This window comes from Schistocerca nitens, chromosome 11 (assembly GCF_023898315.1).
Source record: "Schistocerca nitens isolate TAMUIC-IGC-003100 chromosome 11, iqSchNite1.1, whole genome shotgun sequence".
Taxonomy (NCBI): domain Eukaryota; kingdom Metazoa; phylum Arthropoda; class Insecta; order Orthoptera; family Acrididae; genus Schistocerca; species Schistocerca nitens.
This window is the reverse complement of record NC_064624.1, coordinates 206,407,501-206,429,809: the sequence shown is the minus strand read 5'-3', so window position 1 is coordinate 206,429,809 and position 22,309 is coordinate 206,407,501. Positions and strand designations below refer to the sequence as shown.

The following is a 22,309-nucleotide window of genomic DNA, read 5'->3' as shown; positions in this document are numbered from 1 at the left end:
GCCGTTGCTCTTTTTCCCTTACCTAGTACTAGTATCACTAGGATTTTTTCGATTCTATACAAGGACTACTGAAGGCAAAAAGACAGACATACGTAAAATTTGTATCCCATTCTTCAGTTGACATATACAGGTCAACTGAAGTAGAGGATACACATTATAAAAGTCATTATTTCCCATTCGCTAGTACTAGTATCCTATTCTTCAATTGACCTATAGAGCTCAGCTGAAGAGTTGGATACAAATTTACTGTTGTCGGGCTTTTTGTCGTCACTAGCAAGACCTATGTAGGTCAACTGAAGTATGGGGTAAAAATTTTATATGTGTAGTTTCTTTCCACCTTCGTGAGGTTGAACAATGGCTGCTAATGTTACATTCCTCGATTTCTTCGTCTCTGTTAGCAGTAGTATCCTATTCTTCAGTTGACATATAGGTAAACTAAAGTATGGGATATAAGTATTTTGTATGTAGGTCTTTCCGCCTTCGCTAGTAATACAGTCTACGTAAGAACAGAATGCTAATAGTAGCAGAGGCAAAAGAATCAACACCTGCAAAATTTGTATCCTGTATGATAGGATACTAATTCTAACGAAAACGGAGAAGTCGACATACGTTAAATTTGTATCCCATACTGGAGCTAAGCTATACAGATCGACAGAAGTCGAAATTATCAATATACTGTAAGATCGACAGAAGTTTGAGAAACAACTCGTATATACTCCAACTGAGATATTCCATGCTCCTGTTACTGCTATCCCTTTTTTTCTTCACTTTTTAATGGAAGTACTAGAACTCAAACAAGTGATACCCTTAACATTATGTTCGAAATATTACTGTACGTGATATGTGTCAATCATCTGTTTCCTCTCCTGCATTCCGTTGTTCACGAACACTCGTCTTTGCTGTTAAATCTGTCTAATAAATCATCTTTGGCAAATTCTGAAGTCATTGGTCAAAGCCGACGTGTAGTATCCCGTTCTTCAGTAGTCCCCGTAAGTGAAATTAATGTGTTTATTTGTACTCAAATAACATGACCTAATCTTCATGAATTCCTTATTGGATGACTTACATATTATTGATTCACGTGTTTCTGGAATAACATGTAAAATTGTACATTGTGGCATCTGAGTATTACATTGAAAGCTGAAACAGCCTTCGCCTGTTGCTGAAAACCTTCAGTTAGGCATGGACCATCTTTAGCAGAAACAGCATTCATGATTTTTGAAAATGAAACAGTGTACCAGTTACATATATTTTTCTTTTAAGACTTGAACAGGGGTTTACGAGACTCTATTCTCACGATCAAGTACTAATATTTACGTAGGTATTTTATGCGATATTTCGGATAATCACCCCAAAGAAATATGTCAGATTGCAGTAGACAATAACAACAATCGCACGGCTTGAGAGGCAGAACTCCACACACATGAACATGACATAAAATATCTAGGTCGGTATTTCCTTTTGATAATGAGAATAAATTTTCTAAAAGTGTCATATTAAGCATCAAAACATATGCAACTAGTGCAGTGTTTCATTATTTATATCATGAATAACACAGTTGTAGGGATTCCAAAAACACAAATGTGACAAAGCACGTATTTGTGTCAGCCACCTGTTGACACTAGATTGTCGATGTCACACAGACGTACGCTTATGCCGCTCTTGCCTGCTGTATGACATCATTGCTGAAAGCTGACTAGTGTAATCGCACACTTACATTGTGCTACCCGTGCAAGTGCAAGGCCTCCCCGATATTAATCTTGCCAAAAATGACTGGTCATGTTACAAAAGTGGAGGTAATCTGATACATTTCTAATTAAATGTAGATAATACTTTATGGACATTAATTTTGGAGTACCTACAACCGTGAAAATTTAACTGTCGAGAATTAAATATTACTCTCACTCGGATTGAACAAATTACTGACATCAGCAAAGCAGTAAACAAGGCCACACAGTGCCTTGGAATACCGTAGTATGGTGAATACTGAAGTGTAAATAAATACCGTGCAACATCTATATGTCAGAGTCACTGTTTTTGTACGGTCTAAAGACTTCACAAGTGAAAATCCATCTACACGCTTCTTGTTGATTGCAGCCTTCTGACTTACTGGCAGACACTTTACAGGGTGCATATTTTACTAGGACATTCCAATAAAGAGGACAAATTTAGATATATAAATTGAATGAACATGCAGAATGCAGGAGTGACACTAACACGGCAGATATACACTTGTGCTCATAAATTAAAGATAACGCTGGTACGTGGTGAAACAACGCTTTGGTGGGCAGTTTGCGAGTTTAAATAATCTCGGGGTATGACGGTGCGGTGCATTTGACCGACGGTCATCACACTGTGGTGCTGGCAGCAATCCACATACGCAGAGGTGTGTCGGTGCACGTCAGAGTACGGTGCAGCGAGTAAATGTGCAGACGTTTTCAGACGTGCTAATGGTGACAGTGTGTAGAAAATGGCTCAAAGAACACACATTGATGACGTTACGAGGGGTAGAATACTAGTGCGACTGGAGGCTGGTCGGACGCAGCAGGTCGTAGCACGGGCCCTCCGTGTGCCACAAAGTGTGATCTCGAGATTATGGCAACGATTCCAGCAGACAGGAAACGTGTCCAGGCACTACAGTACGGGACGTCCACAGTGTACGACACCACAAGAAGACCGATATCTCACAATCGGTGCCCGCAGACGGCCGCGGAGTACTGCAGGTAGCCTCGCTCGGAACCTTACTGCAGCCACTGGAACAGTTGTCTCCAGACACAGAGTCTACAGACGACTGAACAGACACGTTTTATTCGCCCGGAGACCTGCAAGGTGCATTCCACTGACCCCTGGTCACAGGAGAGCCAAGAACACAGTACATGGTCACTGGAACAGTGGTCCCAGGTTATGTTCACGGATGAGTCCAGGTATAGTTTCAACAGGGATTCTGCAGGGTTTTCAACTGGAGTGAACCAGGAACCAGATACCGACCCCTTAATGTCCTTGAAAGGGACCAGTATGGAGGTCGTGGATGGATGGTGTGGGGTGGGATTGTGATTGGTGAACGTACACCCCTGCATGTGTTTGACAGAGGAACTGTAACGGGTCAGGTGTATCGGGACGTCATTTTGCACCAGTATGTCCGCCTTTTCAGGGGTACAGTGGGTCCCACCTTCCTCCTGACGGATGATAACGCACGGCCCCACCGAGCTGCCATCGTGGAGGAGTACCTTGAAACAGAAGATATCAGGCGAATGGAGTGGCCTGCCTGTTCTCCAGACGTAAACCCCATCGAGCACGTCTGGGTTGCTCTGTCGACGTATTGCTACACGTCTTCAAATCTCTGACACTTCAGTAGTTACGGCAGGCACTGGTGCGAGAATGGGGGGCTATACTCCAGCAGCTGCTCGACCACCTGATCCGGAGTATGCCAACCCGTTGTGCGGCCTGTGTTCGTTTGCACGATGATAATATCCCATATTGATGTTGGGGTACATGCGCAGGAAACAGCGGTGTTTTGTTGCACATGTGTTTTGGGACGGTTTTCTCAACTTGTGACCAATACCGTGGACTTAGACCTGTGTCGTGTGTGTTCCCTATGTGCCTATGCTATTAGTGACAGTTTCGTGTAGTGGCACATTGTGTGGCACCACATTCGCAATTACCCTCAATTTATGAGCATGAGTGTACATTTATATGTAGCAAAATATGAAGAAAACAAACTGAAAGAACTCTGCAAATAGCTGTGGTACACATAAATGGTACAGGAATGAAGGCAGTGGAAAAGATAGAGCATTCACATTAATACAGTTTTTTTTTCTTTGGAAAGTTATTTAATGAAACAAATTAATTTTGGTTTTAGATTTTGAGATTACTGAAAGTATTATTTAATATGGGTGGGATTTGATTTATGTCACAAAGGTACAAGAGGGAGAAGTAGCAAGATTTAATTACAGCGCAAATGATACATTTCTGACATTAGTTTGTGAGAGAAGAGCTTCCCAACATTTATAGAGTTTGGTGAATAATAACCTAGCTGCTGTAGTCAGTCTGTTGAGAACAGTGGCAGCCCATAAATGAGTAGGGTAAACTGCTTAATAGTAGGTTGATGCGTTATGGTATTTCCTGTTGCTTTGGGTTTATTTACCGATTGTCATTATTTTTATTTGTAGTTCATTGTTGCTATTTGAGTTTACATATTGTCAGTTTGGAGATATTGTCTGCAGCTCTTGCCAGCCGAAGTGGCCGAGCGGTTCTAGTCGCTACAGTCTGTAACCGTACGACCTCTACGGTTGCAGGTTCGAATCCTGCCTCGGGCACGGATGTGTGTGATGTCCTTAGTTCTAAGTTCTAGGGGACTGATGACCTTCAGAAGTTAAGTCCCATAGTGCTCAGAGCCATTTTCTGCAGCTCTCGGTCTAGTGGCTAGCGTTTCTGCCTCCGGATAATTGGGTCCCAGTTTCAATTCCCGGCCAGGTTGGAGGTTTTCTCTGCCCGGGGACAGGGTGTTTGTGTTGTCCTCATCTTTTCATCATCATTTGTGACAGTGGCTGCAGTGGATTGTATAAAAATTGGAGTGTGTAAAAACTGGGATTTTGTGCAAGTGCTGTTGACTGCGGAGTTCAGTGCCCCGCAAACCGTACATCGTCACTGTGGAGATAGTGAGTGGAGCTGTGAACACTAGAAAAGTGAGTGACGAGTGGAGAAATCTGAACATTTCTGATGTACTCTTCTGTTTGAGTGCAATGGAGGCAGCCATAAATGTTTGCACCACGTATGGGGCAATGCCATTGGACACAGCACAGCAAGAAAATGGTTTTCTTGTTTTAAGGACATTTGTTTTGGCAAACCTTCAGGGTTTCACGAACATTGTTTAAACACCTCAGTCCACAATAATCGAGTCAGGTGTACCTGATGAACTGTGTCATTCCACCGTCACGCGACATTTGCGTGCAGTAGGAGGGGTTCAAAAATTGGATGTGTGGACACCACATGCTCTAAGCCTAAACCGTAAAGATTAGTGGGTGGGTAGCCATATGTGCATCTCTGTTTGCTTGTCACCAATTGGCTCATGAACAACACTGACCATTCCTATTGTTTATCATTTAAGGTGATGAGAAGTGGTGCCTTTTTGCTAATATAAGGAAAGGAAAGTAATGGTTGAGCCCAAACAAAGCAGCAACTCCACGTACAGAGACCTGTATGCGTGCGCAAAAGATAATGTTATGCGTCTGGTGGAACAGCGATGGTGTAATGTACTAAGAATTGCTTCCCCGAGGTGTAACAGTCACTGCTGACATTTATTGTCAACAACTGAGATGTCTTTGCAGATGAATTCCAAGAACAATGACCAGGAAGACTGCGTCAAGTATTGCTACTCCCACCCGCATTCTGCTAGACTGACAAAAAGTATACTTTAGTTTGTTTGGGAAATCATTCTGCACCCAGTTTATTCACCTGGTCTTTCACCCTCAGATTTTCACTTTTTCCACTTCCTGTTCTACAACCTTCAAAGAGCTTCCTTTCGGTATGAAAAAGCGCTCTGAACGTGCCTCAATGTGTTCTTCGCTTTGACCACTTGACTTCTACAGTCCTGGGATTGAGAAATTACCACAGTATTGGCAGACTGTTGTGGCGTACCAGGCCAGTAGAAAGCATTCGACTCGGTATAATTCTCTCTTCACTGTCCCTGATGGGAGACTGTCACCTCACAGTTTGTCACAATAATTTGTGAAGGAGGCAGTCTAATCTGTGTGTTCAATAAGTTCACTGTCGCAAAAGAAACATCTGCTTGGCACACAGGTTACTGGACTGTCCACATGGTGTACTTTTCAAGTTCACTTTGTGAGGTCACAGTCCATGATGTAATAGTACTATAATAAATTTCTATTTTAAATTTGCTGTCCACGATATGCGTTGAAACAATTCGGGTTGTACACAGAGTACTGTGTTCACACTCTTTAAGTGTGATTACTATTTTATGGTGTTATATTCTTAGAAAAGTTTTTATAACACGTGATTATAAATGGAAAACTACACATCATCAGATAAAGTAACAATTACGGAAATAGCAGCTACAGGATGAATATAGGAACAAAATTACAAAACTAATGCTATTGTAAACCCATCCTAAGGAGAAAGGGAAAAAAATGGTGTTATCTTGGTATCTTCACAGAAGCTAAGGAATGTCTCTACTGATCTATACTACATACTTTGCGCAGGAAACACTTTCTTCTCAGTGATTAGTTCCCACAGAATGTACTGCATAATACATTAGTGAATGCAAATAGTAAAAGTAAGCAAACTTTTTGACGTTTGATCTCCGAGATCTAATCTTATGTGTAATGCAGAAATTGCAGTACTTAGATGTTTAAGATGACGTGTAATGTGTCAGTTCCGTTGCCTGTTCTTATCAGTATTAAAATTTAAGAATTTAGAGTACTTAAACAATTTAGAGTATTTGTTTCATTTCTTTACATTGTCAAATGCTGCAGTTTCCCCATTAGGCTTGACTTACATACTTAGGTTTCCAGCAAAAAAATAATGAGTTTTGGGAACATATATTTGCAAATGATTTGTTTACAATAGGTTTTGTGTAATATGTTGCTAACCAGTACGGTGTGTGTATTTCAGGTGCCGCACATTTGAGGGTGCGGCATGTGAATTTATCTTCTCTCTCCTGTGCCAGAACAGAGCCGGTACACCATGAACAAAAAGTGAGTTACCTCTGGACAGACACTTCATCTTGCACACTGAGAAATTAACATAATTTGTTCTGTGCTTCTCCTAGTTTTATGCATGTGTAACAATTAATTGCATTTTTGCTTTTTTAACACAACTTTGCATTTACTCTGACATTTAAAGGAACAGTGTAGTTCGGTCATCCAGAAAGTAAATTCTAGTCATTTCCACAGACAGCAAGACTGCAGTAGTTAGACAGGAATGTGTAGGCTAGTTTTTAAGAACTTCTAACAACTGTGTATGAAACAGAAAACCTTGTATGTTAATCAACCTTTAGTTGTTCTCAGAGTTGCTAGCTCTTTCTGCCTTTAGTGGTCAGCCAGGCAAGTGTTCTTGGGGTGGGGTTAATTTTGGTAGTATGTAATATTTTGTGGCGTAACTTAATTTTCATAACCCCCCACCCAAAATCATTGTTCCAATTGATTTGACATGACTCAACCTGACATGCTCTGTTGTGCCACACTCTTCCTCTCAGAGTAGCAGTCGAATAGGACGTTCTTCATTATTTAATGTAGTTGGATAGGTAAAAAATCTATTCACAAAATCGGGGCAGGAGAACACATTTACGAAGGTTTTAAAATTTGGAAGCTTTCGGAGCCAGTGGCTTTTCCTTGTATCAGAAAGTTTGAAGGGGAAGGAAGAGGGGTGAAGAAAAAGGACTGGTAAAGTTTAGGAAACGGGGTAGAGTTCGGAAAGTCATCCAGAACTACAGGTCTGGGGAGACTTACCAGATGGGATGAGAAGAAAAGACTGATAGTCGGGAACTGCACAGGACAAGATTTGAAAACCCGAGAGCTCAAATGTGGGAGATACGATAATACGAAAGGCAGGTATTACTGCCAAAACATCCTGCACGAGTTAATAAGAGCAGAAAGGTAAGTGCATTGTATGTGATAGAGGTGGGAGGGAGTGTCGAAAAATAGTCAGCTCGGAAAATGCCGGATATACAAAACTGAAAGGAAGTAAAGAAAGGACTAGTTACTGTGAAGAAATGCCGAGACTAAATAAATTAATGTAAATTAAGGCCAGGTGGGTGGTGAGAACTAAGGACGTGATTATAGTGCAAGTTCCTACCTACGGAGTTCTGAGAAACTGTTGTCTGGGGGAAGAATCCACGTGGCACGTATCACGAAACAAGCACTGGGGTCATGTGTGTCGTTCATAATTTTTTGTAACAGCAATCTTATTGTGATAAAATTATTTTCGGCCTCTTTAATTACAGCCCACCATCAGACTTTGCACCATCTGCATGATGGCAATGGTGCCCTTTTCCCCCCTTTGCTTACATGGTTAAAGTCAGATATTTAGAGCATTAACTCATTTGTAAAGTAATCAGACATTTGAAGCTGTTTTATACTTGGGATTTCATGGAGCAGAGGGGGGGGGGGGTGTTTCATATCAGGGGTTTACTGGCATTTGTGTGTAACTAGCTGGAATGCCTCGGATTGCCTGGGATGTTTTATATGTGCCAGGTCCTGTGCCTTGTTGATACTCATAGCGAATGCAAGCCACATGGGAAACTGCAATCAGTTTAAATCGACAGGCGTATTTTAATTTCTGAATGTCAACAGAATGCAGTGAATGAATATGTCTTCACCTGCGGGATTAATAACAATCAGGTTCTAGGCTTCCAGTTTTGACTTTCGTATACACCTGTTTCAAACCAAAAGTTTAGTAATAACAATTACATCACAGATTATGCTTTTATTGCAACACACACACACACACACACACACACACACACACACACACACACACACACACGCTATGTTCAGTCAAATGTTCACTAGGAGACCTCAGATTACGAAATCTTGTGTAGACAGTGATCTTCCTCTTGTCTTGAAGGTAAAGAGTGCAATATTTCATCAAGATTGGAATAAAACTTTATTTTTGTATGGATTACAAACACTCAAACAAATGGACACTCTTCCTTATACATATAGATGAAAGGAAATGTAAATGAATTAGTGTATTTGTCAGCAACTCTTCCAAGTGTTTCACTCATCCATTCAATAAAGAAAATTAGGCCAGCCTTTAAGGTATATCGGAAACAGTCCCCAGATTGTGGCTAAGCCATTTTTCAGCAATACGCTTCCTTCCGGGAGTGACAGTTCGGCAAAGTAGACGGGAGAACTCGTGTGAAGTTTGCAAAGTAAGAGAGAGGCACTGGAAGGAGTGAAGCTGTTAGACAGGTTGTGGTAGCAAGTCGTGCACAGATAGCTCAGTCGGTAAGACCGTTACCTGCAAAAAAGTGCTGGCTTCGAGTCCCAGTCCGGCTCACACTTGTAGTCAGTCAGGATGTTTCTCTGCAAGTACCTTCTTGTACAGCTTGCATGTGTCTGACTGGAGGCTCCAGAAAAGCCTGTAGGTTGCTAAATGCTCCTTCAGATTACCGTAACTTGGCCTACCCTGCCCTACTGGACAATGAATGTTAGTTGACAGTTCCCACAAAAACATGTGAAGACACCATTTAAAATTTACAGTAGGTCTCATATTTTGATAATCCGTTTAGAAGTAGAACGTATTAACAGTTAAGTTAAAAACATAAATGGCAAATTAGGAAATAATCAGTAACCCCCAATTCTTTAAAGAATGAAACTCCCATGTAGAAAACAGCTTCAAACATCTGATAACTATGCGAGTGAGTTTATCCGTAAATTTTTTGCCTTTAAGCTGGTAAGTGAGAAAGTTTCGTAAAGGCTCGACATTTCGTACCAAGTTTGTTTGAAGTCCTAAGTACGCTCATTCTCAAATGCCGGATGAGAATTTATGCTCCACCAGTCATACTGGCCCGAGACACACACTTTAATACTTGTCTCGCTGCGTTAAACTTTTTAGTGGTATAGCTACGACTGATAGAGGTCGATTGGGCCGTGGATTGTTTTGTCAGCCAGTGGAACTTACTTTGTGGATGACCTTCATACCTTGCTGTATTATTATTAGAGATATTTTCCATTTCTTGTAATACTGCTCCTGTTCTAGGATAGTTTAATTTGAGCTGTAGTATTGCAGGTAGAACTGGCAACAGCATGAGGTGATGTGGGGTAGAATGGAGACCTGGTGTGACGGTGGCTTCAGTGCACTGCTGTTCGAGCTGTCGTTTACGGTTTGCCTTGCGCACTCACGAGGAGAGGTGGGATCGGGTTTTTTTTCAAAACCGTCTGTACAGTGATTTAGGTTAGGGTCCCACTTATCGCCCTGCAGCTATTCACCACAGTGGGCCCTTGTTTGCATGTAATAGATGGGGGAAAAAAAAATGTGATTTTGCTTGATCATCTAGAGCTTTAATGTGGTGTTGTGTAATGGTCAAGATACAGTCCTCATGTGCAGATGGTTGTAGGCTTGAATCTCATCAGGTACCGTGTGTGTGTGTGTGTGTGTGTGTGTGTGTGTGTGTGTGTGTGTGTGTGTGTGGTGGGAGTCTATTTGTGAGGAAGACCTTGTCGGCCAAAAGATCACGTTCTGACAGTCTTTTTGTTTTGCCTGTCTGCTACTCAGCCTCTCTACTGTATTGCCAGTGGCAACTATCATTTTCATAATATTGTTACATTCTGTCCTGGAATTTCCATTGTTTTATTTTTAAACCTTTTACAGAAATGACTTCTTGTAAATTTTTATTCAGTTTATTGATTTGTGTGATTTTTTTTATTTCTAATCCTTTTTCACGTTAATCGTCATTTTAACTTTTCGATTTGTTCTCGTTCTTTCTTCCTGTCCTTCTTGTTCCATTTGGGAGATATGTGTGCTTGGATTTTATTATTTTTATTTATCTATCTGTCATAATATTTAAATTTTTGAAGATCTGATCTATCAATTAAAAACAAGGCAAAATAATCAATTTTTATTGACTGTTCGATGGTGTCAAAAATGTATTTTTTGTTACAGGGTATAAATTTTTTTTGATAGTGTCATAGAAACATTTAAAATATAAATTTCTATTTCCCTATGGACAAAATAACGCAGATGTAGATTTAAATGAAATAAGGGATTATGAGTAAACTGAAGTTAAGGCAAATTGTGGAATAGAAATAATGAGTGCAATAAAATGGATGAAAATATAAGATGATGATAAAAGAAATTACATCAAAGTTTAATAATTAAAATAACATCAGTAAAGAAGGAAAAATGAGAGCAGATAAAATTGTTAGAATGCTGATTAAAATGACACGAATAAGGCTTAGGAGTAAAATAAAGATTAAAAAATAAAAACTGCTGGACATGTAGGGGGTTTGAACACACAAACTTCTGCAAATGGGAATGCACCTTAACCATTACACTACTGTGACGATCCATATATAAGTACTGTTTTTCAGTCTCTGGGCGAAAACTGAATATTCAAATTTTTTGTCAGTGGTTACTCTCTACCAAATGCCAACCAGGGTGAATCGCTGGCAGGGTCCGTTCCATTAACTGGGATCCTAACCTACACACCTGTGAGACGAGGGTATTGTCAAGGGTACCCCAGCATTGCTGCTGTTCTCTGTATACGTAAATGATTTGGTGGGTGCGGTGGGCAGCAATCTGCGGTTGTTTGCTGGTGATGTTGTGGTGTACGGTAAGATGTTGAAGTTGAGTGACTGTAGGATGGTACGAGATAACTTAGACAAAGTTTGAAGTTGCTGTGATGAATAGCAGCTAGCTCCAAATGTAGAAAAATGTAAGTTACTGCGGACAAGTAGAAAAAACGAACCCGTAATGTTTGGATACAGCATCGGTTGCGTCTTGTTCGACACTGTCACTTCATTTAAAACTCTGGACATAATACTGCAGAGCGAAACGAAATGCAGCGAGCATGTGAGGATTGTGAACAGGAAGGTGAATGGCAGACTTCAGTTTATTGGGAGAATTTGGGGAAAGAGTGATTCACTAGTAAAGGAGACTGCATATTGGATGCTGGTGCAAGCCATTCTCAAATACTGCTTCAGTGTTAGGAATCCGTAGCAGGTCGGATTCGAGGAAGACATCGAAGTATTCAGAGGCGGGCTGCTACATTTGTTACCAGTAAGTTTGAACAGCAAACAAGTGCTATAGTCATGCTTCAGGAACTCAAATGGGGATCTGTGGAGGGAAGGCGACAGTCTTTTTGAGAAACGCTCTCGATAAAATTCAGGGGATTGGTATTTCGAGCTGATTTGCAGAATGATTCTACTGTCGCCAACCTCCATAGTGCCCGAGGACCACGGAGATAATATACGATGAATTAGAGCTCGTGCGGACGTGTATAGACAGTTGTTGTTCCCTCACTCTGTGAATGGAACAGGAAAGGAAACGATTAGTAGTGGTATAGGGTAGCCTCCGTCACACACCGTAAGGTGGATTGCGGAGTATCGATTTGCGGGCAAGCTGTGAGGACAGGGCGTGAGTCGTGCTCGGGTAGCTCAGTTGATAGAGCACTTGCCCGCGAAAGGCAGAGGTCACGAGTTCGAGTCTCGGTCCGGCACACAGTTTTAATCTGCCAGGAAGTTTCATATCGGCACACAGTCCGCCCGCTGCAGAGTGAAAATCTCATTCCAGTTCCATAGTTGTTCCTCAAACTTCAGGTGCAGCGTATGTGGTTACCTCTCCTCAACTGCTGTGTTCTTGGACCACTCGACTCGCCCTAGTTGCTACGTACTTCAGACTTGCTCAGCAACCCTCGGTGTCCTTTCTCTGTATGATACTTTTAGTAGAAACTTTTAGAGTTCAGAGTATTTAGGTGGAACATTTACACTGTTCGTACTAATTTCTGATAAGTGTTTATTGAATGTTGGTTAAATTCACACACACAATTCTATAAATCCCCTCATAATGAAGAACCTTAAGGGATTTCAGAAAGAGGCAGGTTATATGTTAACAGGCACAAGCAGCCGTTGCACGTTTCTTTTACGAGATATACCGACAAGAGGCAATCGACACGTGCATCGAGCCCACTAATTACTGGTGACCTTGGCAGTTCTGGAGTCGGCTATCTAAATCTGCATTTACATCTGCATCTGCATAAATATTCCGAAAGCCACCGTGTGGCGCATGCAGAGGGTGCCTCATATCACTACAGGCTATTCCTTTTCGTGTTGCATTCTAACAGGTGTGAGGGTGGGGAAAAATTGTCGTAGTGCAAGAAGAGTATTGAGAGTGGCAACATTGAGCGATCTGGTAATTCTGTATTGTTCCACCTTTGAAGGCCGTACAGCCTTTACGTGGCTTTTGAGACAGCCATCAGTGAAGTTAAGTGTGTGTGGGCCTTTTTTTGGCAGGAGGGTTGAAGAGAAAGGAAGACAGTCGAGGGAAAATGACTGACGAGGTTTAGGAAATGGGGAGAATTATGGAATAGTCGCCCGGAACCCTGGGTCCAGGGAGACGTACCGGACAGGATGAGAAGGAACTACTGATTGGTGCGGACTGCACTAGACGAGTTACGAAAACCAGAGAACTTAAAGGAGGAAGATGTGGAAAAAGCAAGGCAGAGATTACTGAGAAAACGTGCAAGAATTAATAAGAATGGGAAGCTATATGCATTGTATGTGGTAGAGGTGGGGGTGGTGAAAAAGAGACAGGTCAAAAAATGAATGATACAGAAAACTAAATGGGAGTTAAGAAAGTACTAGTTACTGAGAAGAATTGCTGAGACAGAAGAAATTAACATAAATTAAGATCAGACGGTTGCCGAGAACAGAGGACATATTGTAATGCCAATTCTCTGCAGCAGGATATTGTGTGTTGCCAGTATACACTCTATTCATGCTAACTGATAACTTGGTGTTAGTCCTGATGATGTATGAGTAAAAGGCCAAACAGTGTCTACATAACAGCCTATATAAGATGTGTCATTTCACAGGTGGCTTTCCCTTTGGTAGTATGTTCTTCCAATTACAGTGCTGGTATAGGTGGTGGAAGGTGCTGATTAAGGTGAGCAGGAAGGATATCCTAGGTTTGGAATCGTATGGGTTCTGGTAGACGTAATGTTTAGCAGTTAATATAGAGGAAGGTGGCGTCAGTGGTAACATGCGAGATGATATGTGGTGGGAGTGGGAAGACACGTTAAGAGTATCTACACGTAGACACATTCTTGTCTACATATAGATACACATGTCAAGAGTGCCTACACGTAGACACGTTCGTGCCTACACGTAGACACGTTCGTGCCTACACGTAGACACGTTCGTGCCTACACGTAGACACGTTCGTGCCTACACGTAGACACGTTCGTGCCTACACGTAGACACGTTCGTGCCTACACGTAGACACGTTCGTGCCTACACGTAGACACGTTCGTGCCTACACGTAGACACGTTCGTGCCTACACGTAGACACGTTCGTGCCTACACGTAGACACGTTCGTGCCTACACGTAGACACGTTCGTGCCTACACGTAGACACGTTCGTGCCTACACGTAGACACGTTCGTGCCTACACGTAGACACGTTCGTGCCTACACGTAGACACGTTCAGAGTACCAGGTAGAAGGACTGGTGGCGTGCGTAAACACGTTTAGAGCACACGGGGACAGGTACAAAGGCGTGCACATTAACAAGCCAGAGCAGTTGAAGGGTTAATATAGAAGGGATGTCTTCATACTATAGGTTGAAAGTGTTGATCACCTAATCAGATATACATTCAGTGGGTGTTTTGAAGCGAGCAACTATGGCACGGCCAGTGTGATTGGCTTTTTTTATCTTACGAAGAAGGTACAAGGTATGGGTGCGTGGTTTGCGTGGGATAAGAATTTCTGTGGATTGAGCTGTAAGTCCTTGTGAGGGGTCTGAGGTTTTAAGGAGGGACTGCTGGTCTATTTGTATCACAGGGATGCAATCTGAGTGGCAGATGCTGTGTGTAGAGGTATCAGATAGCTGGTGTGGACTGTCGCTTACTTAATCCTATCGGTCCAGTACCACAGCAGTAGATTCCTTGCCTGCTGGGAGAATAATGATGGAGTAATCAGTTTCAGGGAACGAGGTGGCAAAAGTCACGGGATACCTCCTAAAATTGTGTTACACGTCTTTTCGCAGAGGGTAACGCGGCAACTCGACGTGGTACGTGCTCGACAACTTGTCGGAAGTCCCCTTTAGAAATACTGAGCCGTGCTGCCTCTGTACATGCTCTTAATTGCGAAAGGATTTTGTGCACGAACTGACCTCTCAATTATGTCCCACAAGTGTTCAGTGGAATTCGTGTTTGGCAGTCTGGACGGTTATATCGTCCGCTCGAATTGTCCAGTCTCTCACGATTGTGGTCCGGTAAAATAACTTAGCTTTCTGAGGACGTGAAGTCCGTAAATGGCTGCAAATGGTCTCCAGGTAGCCGAACATAACCATTTCTATTCGGTGGTTGGACCAGAGGACCCCGTCCATTCCATATACTCACAGCCCACACCATTGTGGAGCCACCAGCAGCTCGAACGGCGTCTCGTCAGCTCGGGTCGGTGGCTCTGTGAGGTCTGCACTGCACTCAAACACTACCGTCAGTTCTTACAAACTGAAATCTGTACACGTCTGACCGGGCCACAGTTATCCAGTGTCTGGGATCAAATCGATACGTTAGCAGAGGCACTTGTGTCGGTCGTGTGCTGCCGTTAATGCCAAATTTAGTCACAGTGACCCGGTGGATGCGTTCGTCGTACGTCCCACATCGATTTCTGCATTTATTTCGACCAGTGTCGCTCATCTGTTACCACTGACAACTCTACGCAGATGCCGCCGCTCTCGGTCGTTAAGTGAACACTATTGGCCTCTGCATTGTCGGTAGTGAGAGTCGGTGCCTGAAATTTGGTATTTTTGGCACACGCTCGACACTGTGGATCTCGGTATATCGAATTCCTCGAGATTTCCAAAATGGACTGTCACGTCGCGCTCCGAGTACTGTCTCGTGTTCAGAGACTGTTAATTCCAGTCGTGTGGCCGTAATCGCATCTGAAACCGTTTCGTTCTGAATCACCAGAGTACAAATGGCAACTCCACCAATGCACTGCTCTTTTATACCTTGTGTGGTCAACAATACCACCATCTGTATATGTGCATATTGCTGTCGCGTGACTTTCGTCACTTCGGTGTACCCCAGCCCTGTAAGTGGCAATACGTACACTATCGAAGGGAGAGCCACCTGTGAAATGACACGTACCGTATGCTCGTACAAGCTGTTGTGCAAAAGCTGTTTGTCCTTCTACATTGGTACGATTGTAATCGAGTTATCAGCTAGCACGACTGGACACAGAAAGAGGGTGTATACTGTTGCGAAACGTGCTCTACGAGATGAGAGAAGTGACATCGATGCCTGTTTCCCCGCACACGTGGCCTCTGTTCTTGCCACCCACCTGGCCTTAATTTACGTTAATTTCTTGAATCTTAGCACTTCTTTTTAGCAACTATTTCTTTCTTCACTCTCTTTCAATTTCCTATATCTTTTATTTCCTGACCTGTGTATTTTTCCCTGTCCCTTTCCTCCACAACACGTAATGTACTTAACTTTCTGTTCTCCTTAACCATTGCACAATGTTCTGTCAGTAATCTTCGTCTTGTATATTACCGTATCTTCCACCTTCAAGCTCTCAGTTGTTCAAATCTTGTGCAGTGCAGTCCCCAACAATCAGTTTTTTTTCTTTTCCTCCCATCTGGTAAGTCTGTACTGACCTGGGGTTCTGTCTGGGTGGCTATTCTGTAATTTGTGACTCCTTTTTCTTCATCCTTTATCCCTCTTCCCTCCCCTTCAACCCTTTTTCCAGGAGGAGGAGCCACTGGCTCCAGAAGCTCGCACGTTTCCTCAACTTGTGTACGTGTTTGCTCCTGCCGCTGCTTGGCGAATTAGCTGAAATATCCAAATAACTCGGCAGTAGCAGAGCACTGTTTGTCCGAGAAACACGAGATGGATTGTGAGCGTACAGAGATCCTCGCTCAGACCTCTAAATACTGGGACGGCGTTATAAGGGAGGCTATCGAAATCCACACCGGGGAAGATCTTATCGACCGAGATTGCGGCTACAATCTCAACCGGGCTCGGGACGTGGCATTGAATGTAATTAAGAAGACTCTCGGCAAGAAGTACGAACTGGCGACCGGGGCAGACGTAGCGAGCACGTCGACGCTACGACAGATTCCGACGCCCACGTCTTCACTACCGCCGGCGCGCTGTCGCGGACGGCGAAGAGAACGGCTCGCGTGGGATTAAATCGGCCGCCCGCCTTGGGAGCTCAGTTCGTCAGCACACCTGACGCTGGCAACGTGTGTGATCGCCGAAATATTGTGCCCGTCGGACACGATGAACCGGCAGTATACCCGTGGACTGTTCGAGCGACAAATATGCCGGGAGAAACTGAAGAATCGCACATTATTTTGTTGACACATCCTTCTGCAGTTACTCTGTGATGACACTTTCCCATACACCAGAGCATCATCAGCACACAGCCACACCGAGTGAGGTGACGCAGTGGTCAGTGTACTGGGCTCCCATTCGTAGGACAGTGATCAAACCGGTGTCCGGCCATCCTGATTTAGGTTTTCTGTGATTTACCTAAATAGCTTCAGGAAAATGCCAGAATGGTTCCTTTGAAAGGGTACGGGCGACTTCCTTCCCTGTCCTTCCCTAATCTGATGGGACTGATCGCTTTCCTAATCCGACGTGGCTGATGACCTGCTGCCCACCCTGTCTGCCAGGTTATTTCTGTATGTAGAGAACAGCGGTCCTATCCCACTTCTGGGGAACTCCTTATGATACCCATGTACTTTACGAATACCATCTGTCCAGGAAAACACGCTGTGTTCCATTACTTAAGAAGTCCTCGAGCCACATGTACATCTGGGGCCTTATTGTATATGCTTGGGCCTTCGTGGTGATGATGATGATGATGATGATGATGATGATGATGATGATGATGATGATGATGAAACGATGAGGACAGCACAAGCACCCAGTCCCCGGGCAGAGAAAATCCCCAACCCAGCCAGGAATTGAACCCGAGACCCCGTGATCCTTAGTTACAGGCTCCGTAGTTATAGGATTGGGGCACTGGCCAACACTTTATGGAAACATAAGAATATGGAATCTATCTGTTGCCTTTCATCCACGGTTTGTAAGACACTGTGCGTGAAAAGGACAAACGTAGTTTGGCACGAGTGCTGTGCTGATTTGTGCACAGAATCTTCTCTGTCTCAGGGAAGTTTATTACATACAAACATAGAATATTTTCAATAATTCTGTGGAAACTAACTCGTGGTTTGAACGCAAGTGCTCATGAGCGAGGTAACTAGGATTTACTCGTAGCGGAAGGTAAAACGGTGAAGCGATGTAACGAACAGCTTATAATGAAAACTACAAGTATGATAAGTGTACATTTAATGAATTTCTTGTTTCATCGCCATAATATTTTCATCTTAAAATTTTCTGGCCGACTCTGTAACAAATATCGGAGTATCAGAAAAAAACTGTCATTTTCTTCCGAGAGTATATGTCTGAAGGAAAGTTTTCTCCACCATAATTGCAGTCAATTTGTGAACTTGTAATTTCAGTGTGTACTCCTTAAGATCTGATAGACAAGTAACATTCTGTATACTTCTCTTTGGCACTGAATGCAACACACAGAACCGTGAGTATCTCTTTCAACTACAATCGGACAATAAAAATAATGTTAATAACCATTGTTTTCTTGAATATATACCATACATGTTGCTCTTACCTTGTTAAAATAAGTGATTTTCTCAGAACTAAAGTCAAGGGAGGAGCCCTGAATGTTTGTGGGCAGTTGCTCCAGTATACAAGAAACGTTCATATTTTTGGATAAGGCAAAGGAACACATTTTTCTAAATCCATTTTCAAAATTTATTTTGCGTTCCAGTTTTCTTTTTTTAATGCAACATGTGGCAATATTTCTTAATTGTCCATAACTGGACATGTTTTACCATGATGCAAAATAAAGATCAATTAATTTAAGACTGTGAGAGGTGGAGGGAAAAAAAAAAAAAAAAAAAAAAAAAAAAAAAAAAAAAAAAAAAAAAAAACTATTCACTCTCAGTTTTGGTGTCTGTAAGAGCGAACAAAGAAAACTTCAGGGACATCTGATAACGTTTACTTTGGACCCTCATTCCTTTGAAGTATAATTACACAAATGCCTAATAAAATTAAACAATGAGTGGCTTGAAATTATTCCAGCTGTAACTGTCGCAGCTTATTCTTGCGATCTGTCCAGTAAGAAGTTGTTCCATATATTAATGTCGTCATCTGTAATCAAAAAGTAATGGGAATTTTCGTTTTTTTGTTAAAACTCTTTATTTATTCATCATCATCATCAACTCTGTGCCCTTCAAAGTAATCACCCTGAGATTCATTACTATTGTGCCAAACCAATCTTGGAAGCACTTCTGGAATGCACCTTTCGTTATGGTGTTCAGCTTCTTCAGTGATTCTGCTTTTATCCCACCAGTGGCGATGAAAATGATGTCCTTTCACATTTCTCTGCAGCCTCGGGAATAGAAAGAAGTTGCAGGGGGGGGGGGGCGGCATGTCCGACAAATAATTGGCTGGGGCAATATGATGCTTTTGTTTTATCCCAAAAAAATCATTATCGATCATTGAGGTGTGAACGGGAGCATTACCGAGATGCAATTTCCGCGAGTGTGCCGGCCACTGTGGTCGAGCGGTTCTAGACACTTCAGACCGGAACCACACGGCTACTACGGTCGCACGTTTGAATCCTGCCTCGGGCAGGGATGTGTGTGATGTCCTTAGGTTAGTTAGGTTTAAGTAGTTCTAAGTTCTAGGGGACTGATGACATGAGATGGTAAGTCCCATGGTGCTTAGTTGAACCAATTTCCACGAGTGGTTTTGCCACTGTCCTGGTAGTTTTCTTCGGATTGCTTCACCCAGAAGGCACATAACTTCCAGATAGAATTCCTTACTGACCGTATGAGAAGAACCTTCACAGGTGATAGAACTTTTTTTTTTTTTTCTTCTCTATCTCTCTATCTCTCTATCTCTCTCTCTCTCTCTCTCTCTCTCTCTCTCTCTCTCTCTCTCTCTCTCTCTCGCTCTCGCTCTTCAGGTAGTTTCCATTGGGAACGATTGCGCCTTGGTTTGATGTCATACCTATGTACCCTTGTTTTGTAACCCGTTGTAATCTTCTTTAGAAGTTGTGTGTCGTCGTCAACTTCATTCGACAATTTCTGAGTGATGTCTATGCGACTTCGATTTTGATCAAAATTCAACAGTTTTGGAACTAACTTTGCTGCTATACATGGTGAAAGGTCTGGAATGTACGTCGGATGTTCCAGCATTTCCCACCAAAACTTCTGCAATGTCGTGTTCACCACATTTGCTGTGTGTGGGTTTACCTCATCATGCAGGAAGATAACGCCATTGGACAATTTGCCTAGGAGTTTTGACTCGATGGCTCGTCTAAGGTTCTGTAAAGTGGCTTGATAACACTGGGTATTGATGGCGGTTCCCTGTTCCAGGAAAGTTGACAGGCAGTGGGCCCTTGTGGTCAAAAAAGGAGGACATCGACACCTTATCAGAAACTGGTATGCACAGCCTTTGATTTCTTTGGAGGTGGTGAAGCTGCATGTTTCCACTGCTTGCTCTGACCCTTGCTTCCAGGTTCAAAATGGTGACACCGTGTTTCGTCACCTGTGACAATACTCAATAAAAGGCCGTATTTGTCCTCACAATAATGATGCAGATGACTCAAAGACAGCGCCATTCGAGTATTGCGCTATTTGGCGATCAGGTGGTGGGGAAACCACTGCGCACAGGTTTTTCGAAAGTTCACGTGTTGATGCACGGGTGATGATGCATGGGTGGTACCCGTGCTAATACCCAATAACTGGTGGATCTCATCCGTGGTGATTCTGCGGTTGTCCGAGACTAAAACCTGCACTTCTGCAACCATTTCTGGTGTGATGACACGACGAGTCTGTCTAGGACGAGCATCGTGGTCCAGTGGCTCGTGCCCCTCGAGGAATCATTTGCGCCATTCCACAACACTTGAACGACACAGCCTTCATCCGTCGATACTTTTCACCTCCCTCCGCCACCAAAAATCGAATCGCGTCTCGTTGTTCCTGTTTACTTGTCTGCACGTTCGGTAGTGGACGATAACTTGTATGACCACCTTCTCTTCAGCATGAAACCATGCTGACATTACGCAACATCAAATGGTGCGCACGTGTCCATCTCTCTACCAATAGGTGGCGCCACTGTACCCACAGTGCCATCTTACGTGTAAGGCAAAGGTAGATGCACTGACCAGGTTTCATTTGAATGAACCTTACAGATTTGCCGATAGCCACAATCAACATTTCAAGTGTGGTGCTGTACTTTATTCCTTTTTCAAGCAAAATTTAATGCAAATTCTTTGGCCCATATTATTCAAAAGTAAAAATGTACCGAACGTTCAAAACCATTTATATCAGTTTATGACTTCAACAATAAACTAAATATTTGAAACAATTGAAAATTCAAACATACACCAGGAACACGTGTACCAACAGAATGGAGTAAAAAAAAAATTGGATGTATAAAATCCACGACCCAACCTGTGCATTGATTAGTGTTTTTAGCTTTCAAACTGACATTTGGTACTACGTCGTCATTGAACCTTCACAACTGACTCAAATTTTGTAAATTCAAAGACACACAACCCGTGCTCGTTGCATTATACACCATCATCATCTTGGACAGTTTCCAGCCACTGGCTGGGTCTGTCGGGAACACAAGCCTCTCCATCGTGTTCTGTCTTTCCACCATTCCCCCTCTTCCACCTTCGTCCAGTTCTCTCCTCTTCTCGTCACACATTCCTTCACTCCCTTCACCCATCTATCTCTTGGTCTTCCTCTGGGCCTCTTTCCCTCCAGTTGCAGATCAAACATCCTCTTTGGAATTCTTCCCTCATCCATTCTCTTCATGTGTCCATACCACTGCAGTCTTGATTTTTCTATCCTGTCCTGTACTGGTTCCTCCTTTAGTCTTTCCCTCACATACACATTTCGCAATCTGTCTTGTCTTGTTACACTCAACCTGCTCCTCTAGAACTTCATTTCACTAGCCCGTATTCTACTTTTGTTGCTTTTGTGCATTACCCGTGTCTCACTTCCGTATGCCAATATGGGGACAAAGTAGGTTCGGTATATAATTCCCTTGGATTTCTGTGGCACCTCCTTGCTCCAAATAAGCCCCCTAATGCATTTGTAGAACTGCCCTGCTTTTCTGCACCTTTCATTTATTTCCATTGCATTTCCCCCCTTACTTTCAATCACGCTTCCCAGGTACTTGAAGTTCTCTACCACTTGTAGTTTTTCCCCTCCACAAGTTATATCCACATTTGGCCTATTCTTCTTCCTTGTTGTGACAATTATTTCACTTTTCTTTGCAGAGAAATGCATTCCATATTGTGCTGCTGTTGCCTCCCATGCATCTAACTGCTCTTACACCTCCTTCTCGCAATTTCCCCATAACATCAGGTCATCGGCAAAAAGCACTGCTTTCATTTTATGATCTCCAATTGCATCTGATACTTGCTGTAGGATTTCATCCATAACAATAATAAACAATAAAGGCGAAAGTGCACTTCCCTGTCGCAGCCCATTTTCCAGCTTGAACCATGCAGTACGTT

At 42.8% G+C, this 22,309-nt stretch overlaps 1 protein-coding gene across 1 annotated transcript in view; it reads left to right on the top strand.

Moving 5' to 3' along the window:
• LOC126212790 (zinc finger MYND domain-containing protein 11-like) overlaps positions 1 to 22,309 on the top strand; it is a 229,682-nt gene that overhangs the window by 64,923 nt on the left and 142,450 nt on the right. The window contains exon 2 of the mRNA XM_049940192.1: positions 6,631 to 6,713. Within this exon, the coding sequence (XP_049796149.1) occupies positions 6,703 to 6,713 (11 nt within the window). The 5' untranslated portion in view covers positions 6,631 to 6,702. The remainder of the gene's footprint in view (positions 1 to 6,630; positions 6,714 to 22,309) is intronic.